At 37.3% G+C, this 5,480-nt stretch overlaps 1 protein-coding gene across 1 annotated transcript; it reads right to left on the reverse strand.

The window, feature by feature from the left end:
- Positions 1-1,083: 1,083 nt before the first annotated feature.
- LOC107849160 lies at positions 1,084-1,650 on the reverse strand. Its single transcript, XM_016693801.2, has one exon. It carries the CDS (start codon positions 1,648-1,650, stop codon positions 1,084-1,086), a length of 567 nt encoding a protein of 188 aa, XP_016549287.2.
- Positions 1,651-5,480: the final 3,830 nt, after the last annotated feature.

The following is a 5,480-nucleotide window of genomic DNA, read 5'->3' on the forward strand; positions in this document are numbered from 1 at the left end:
ACAATCCATCAACTTATCAACGATAGTTTCTCAATTCAAGGATAAGGGACTCGAATCTATCATTTTACCAAAGACATAAATCAACTCAAGATACTTGGGACTTAAACCCATCACGACAAAAACACATAGTTTCAAAGCATTAGGTGCTTAAATCCATGGTCCAACAAAGCATAAATCAATTTCAAACATTGGGGACTTAAACCTATTGTCTATCAAAGACATAAATCAAAGCAAGGAGATTAACACATACCTCTATCATAAATTTCCGAAATTGAAAACAAATGCAGATACTTGGACTTCATGTCCACTTCCGCTCCCCACGTAGCTTTATTAGACTTTTGGTTTCTCCATAAAAACTTTACTGAAGCCACCTATTTCATTTGCGATAGAAGAACTTGCCGATCAAGGAGACTCATCAGGATCTCCTTATAGGACAAAAAGTCTAAGATGTCAACATCCCAAAAGGAAACAACCAAAGAAGGATAAACCACACATTTCTGGAGCATAGAGACATAGAAAACATAGTGAATGGTGTTCATACTAGAAGGCAACTCCAACTCATTGGAAATATTCCCAACCCTCTTCAAAATCAAGTAGGGACTAACATATTAAGGAATAAGTCTCCCCTTTTACCAAAATGCATCACTCCTTTCATGGGAGACACTTTAAGAATATCTAATCACCAACACTAAAATCTAAGTCCCTACACCTTACATATGCATAGGACTTTTGGCTACGTTGAGTAGTTTTCAATATATCACAAATTAACTTCACCTTCTTTAAGGCTTGGTAAACAAAATTGTGGCCAAGTAACATACCTTTGCCAACTTCATACCACTCAATAGGAGATCGAAATATCCTACCATACAATGCCTCAAAAGGCACCATACCAATACTATAGTGGTAACTATTATTATAGGCGAACTCAATCAAAGTAAATTGGGCATACTAAATACCACCATAATCAATTACATAATCCCACAACATATCCTCCAATGTTTGGATAGTTCTCTCGGCCTGTCCATCCATTTGTAGGTGGAAAGTTGTACTATAGCACACCTTAGAGCCCAAACCTTTTTGGAACTACTTCCAAAAGTAGGATAAAAATAGAGGACCATGATCCGAGATGATCCAAAGCAGATCACCGTACAACTTCACAATCATTGCTAGATCCAACTTAGCATAATCTTCCACTGAGTAATTTATCCTCACGGGCAAAACCTGAGCGGACTTGGTGATTCTATAAGCAATGGCCCAAGTAGAATCACATTGATTCCGAGATCTAGGAGTACTAGTAAAGAAATCCATATTAAATGACTCCCACTTCCATTTTGGCAACACAATTTCTTGGGACAAACCACCAGGCCTTATGTGCTCAACTTTCACTTGTTTACGCATAAAATACTTGGCTACATGGCTAGCCATATCACACTTTATATCTCTCCACAAATAGAACTCTTTAATGTTATGATATATCTTGGTTGAACCAGGATGAATAGCATAATGATATCTATGAGCCTCGGCCATAACCCTTTCCCTCAATACATTAACATCGGGAAGACATAGCCTACCTTGGTATCTCAAGATACCATAACGAACAATTACAAAGTTCGCAAGTCTGTGTTTACCCACATTATCCCTAATCTTCATTAAGTTCGGGTCTGAAACTTGATTTATCTTTATCTCAACGACAATAGACAACTAAGATACCGGATGCACAAATACACCACCATCCTTGGAATCTACTAGTCAAATTCAAAGATTAGCCAAACAGTGAATGTCTTTAACAAATTACCACTTATCATCATCTACATGAGCCAAACTTTTCATGGACAATCCACTAAGAGCATCGGTGACTCCATTTGCCTTATCGAGATGGTAATGAAGATTCATATCATAGTCTTTAAACAACTTAAGCCATCTCCTTTGACTGAGGTTTAACTCTTTTGGAGTAAAGATATATTAGAGGCTCTTATGATCGGAAAATATATCAACAAGAACCCCAGAAAGATAATGTCCCCAAATTATTAATGTGAAGACCACGACCAATAACTCTAACTCATGAGTAGGGTAGTTCTTCTCATGAACTTTTAATTGCCTAAAAGAATAGGCCACCACCCTATCATGTTGAATAAATACACAACTAAGACCAATATACAAGCATCATAATATACCACAAAACCGTCATTACCTTCGAGCTAGGTCAAAGTTTGAGTCGAAGTCAATTTATCTTTCTACTTCTCAAAAGTACCCTCACACGAATCCGACCAGAAGAACTTGAACTTTATTTGGGTCAACTTTGTCAATGGGGATACTATAGTCAAGAAAATCTCTGCAAACCTTCTATTATAACTGGCTAGACCCAAGAAGCTTCAAATATCAGTAGGAGTCATAGGTCTAGGAAACTTCTTAACCGCTACAACCTTCTGGGGATTTACCATAATCCCTTCACTAGAGATAAAATAACCAACAAAATTTATGGCTTTCAATCAAGACTCACATTTTGAGAACTTGGCATACAAACTATGATCCTTTAAAGTTTGCAACACGGAAAGGAGGTGATATACATGACCCACCTCACCCTTAGAATAAACTAAGATATCATCAATAAAGACAATGACAAACATGTCTAAGAACAGATGAAAGACCCTATTCATCAAGTCCATAAATGCCACCCAAGTATTGGCCAACCCCAAATACATGACCAAAAACTCATAGTGACCATACTTGGTTCTAAAGGAAGTCTTAGGGATATACACATCCCTAATCTTAAGATGATGATAACCTGATCTAAGATAAATCTTAGAAAAATACTTCACACCCTAGAGTGGATTAAACTAATTATTTATCCTAGGAAAGGATATTTATTCTTTATGATCACTTTGTTTAACTGACAAAAATCAATGCACATACAAAGGGAACCATCCTTATTGCGAATAAACAACATGGGAGCACCTCTACAGAGACACATTAGGGGAGATAAAACCTTTATCTAAGAGGTCTTTCAATTTTTCCTTGAGCTCTCTAAACTCTGCCAGATCTATTCTATAAGGATTGGTAGAAATTGGACGAGTGTCCAGTACAAGATCAATCCCAAAATCAATTTCCCCTATCGGAAAGAACATTGGGAAAATCATTAGGAAAAACCTCTAGTAACTCATTAACTAGGGAACAGATTTAAGAGAAGGCTCTTCCAAGTTAGAATAACAAAACCCCTTTGAAATCAACTTTTGGGCTTTTAGATAAGAAATGAACTTTTCCTTAAGCATTAGGGAACCACCTTCCCATACAATGACCGACTCATTATGGAATTTAAACATAACTCTATGGGTTAGACAATCTATGGAATCATAACAAAAGTGCAACCAATCAATCCTAGAATGAAATCAAAATTGACCATGTCAAACTCTATATAGTCTACAAAAGTATCTCTACAACACCCAGATACCACATACCCCCTACAGACTCTTTTAACAACCACAGAGTCTCCTACCATGGTAGAAATAGAAAAAGGAACCTATAGACTCTCGATACCACAATCAAAATACACAGCCATATATGGGGTCATATAGAAAAGAGTAGACCCAAGATTAAGCAATTAATACACGTTATGGGGCAAAAGTCTCAACATACTAGTGATGACATTCGGGGACACCTCAGAATCATGGTGAGTAAAATGTGCATACAAGCGATTCCGGAAGCGTCGGTGCTAGAAATAAAAGAAGAAACAGACATAACATCATTTTATGCGGGAGTAGGTGGAGTAGCAATAAAAGCCCTATTGGCCCAAAAATTTGCTCAAGAGGGGAACTCATGTTGAATGTACTCAATCTAACAATAATTAAAAATCTATTTCTCGCCTTCTTACATGGACCACAATAACTATGACCATAAAATTTGCAAGGAGGGTAGGGTGGAGCTAACTTGGAACCACTAGCTTGGAATTGGGTACATTCTTCCCAGAACCCACCACTAAAAATGAGATCAACAATCACCCAATGGATTTAGGTCAGCAGAGTAAGCTCTAGACAAGGAGAAAAATCCCAAACTCCCCCTTCTTCCATGGCCACTTGCCCCCATCTCCACTACTATACTCAGAAGGCCTAAATTTCTTTCACTGCCTCTCCGTAAGCTCAACCTGCTTATTTTTGTGTTCTTTCACTTGTTTCATATACACAATCAATCTAGAATTGTCTATGTTCTTAATCAATAAGGCCACCTTACTCTCAAGGACTAACTCATAGGGCAATCTTGAGATAGACTTATGTATTTTAGCCCCCATTCTAGAAACTATATCGGAGGCATACCTTGATAATTGGTGGAATTTCAAGGCATAATGTTGAATGGACATCTCCCTTGCTTCAAGTTCATAAACTCTTCTTCCTTTGCCTTTCTCAACTCTTGAGAAAAGAAACGCTTTAATAAAGCCTCAAAGAAATCCACCCATATGGTGGGACCAGTATCAAAACCTCTAGATAACTCCCACCCTTTATACCATTGGTACACTACATCTTTCAATTAGTAGGAAGTAAACTCAACAGCCTCAATCTCTGAAGCATGCATGATTTGAAATATCTTTTCCATTTAATCAACCAATCCTTAAGGATCTTCCTAAACCTTTGTACCAGAGAACATAAAAGGACTCAACTTTATAAATTGGCCAATTCTTATGGCCTCAGAAGAAATAATAGTTTGAGCACCACGCTCCTATTAAGAAGATACCAATTTAGTCAAGAGGTTGATAGAGCGACAAAAATCATCATTAAAAGCATCCCTCTTAGGTGACAGAATAGGAGGGTCACTCTTTTGGTTGAGGTTGTTGGGTCAGGTGGAACACCACAAAGATGGTTAGATATTGCAGCCCTAGCCCAGGTATAAACTCCAAATGACGGACAAGCTTTGTCCATAGGGCCCTCAGTCAGGGAAAAAGTATTTTCCTAAACCTTAGATCTCGTTGGAGGCATGATTTGAAAGATAGCAAATGAAAATCAGAGGAATCTAAGGCTTTAGACATTATAGCTTGAGATTTAAACACAATAAAGGGACACATTTCCTAAAATATCCTACAGCCCCTCATTTTTAAGTATGGTGCACTTTACACCCATAAAAGAGACTCTACTCTACATGGTTTGGTGGATACCTAACTGACCATGAATCTGGCTCTAATACCAACTTGACATACCTAAAACCAGTCCTTATCATATGGGTACCCCAAGCCCACATAAATCAAAGATTGCCCTAATAGAGCAACTTAATCATCAATATATATCATAAGGTTTGGATGAATCCTGACCATATAATAAGGTAGATGAAAATATACTAATAGTCATAACTTAAACATATCTAAACACTCCATTAGATTCATCAATCTAACTATTACATCCAAGTACACATCATCCATAACACCTCTATTTAAAATAATGTTTAGAAATGTATATGTTGGGATAAGACCCCGACAATAGCCAAACCAAGTCAAAATA

The sequence above is a fragment of the Capsicum annuum genome, chromosome 12, assembly GCF_002878395.1.
Source record: "Capsicum annuum cultivar UCD-10X-F1 chromosome 12, UCD10Xv1.1, whole genome shotgun sequence".
Taxonomy (NCBI): domain Eukaryota; kingdom Viridiplantae; phylum Streptophyta; class Magnoliopsida; order Solanales; family Solanaceae; genus Capsicum; species Capsicum annuum.

Excerpts from the sequence above, each read along its gene's own strand:
- LOC107849160 (XM_016693801.2), bottom strand. The coding sequence starts at position 1,650 with ATGAAGATTAGGGATAATGTGGGTAAACACAGACTTGCGAACTTTGTA.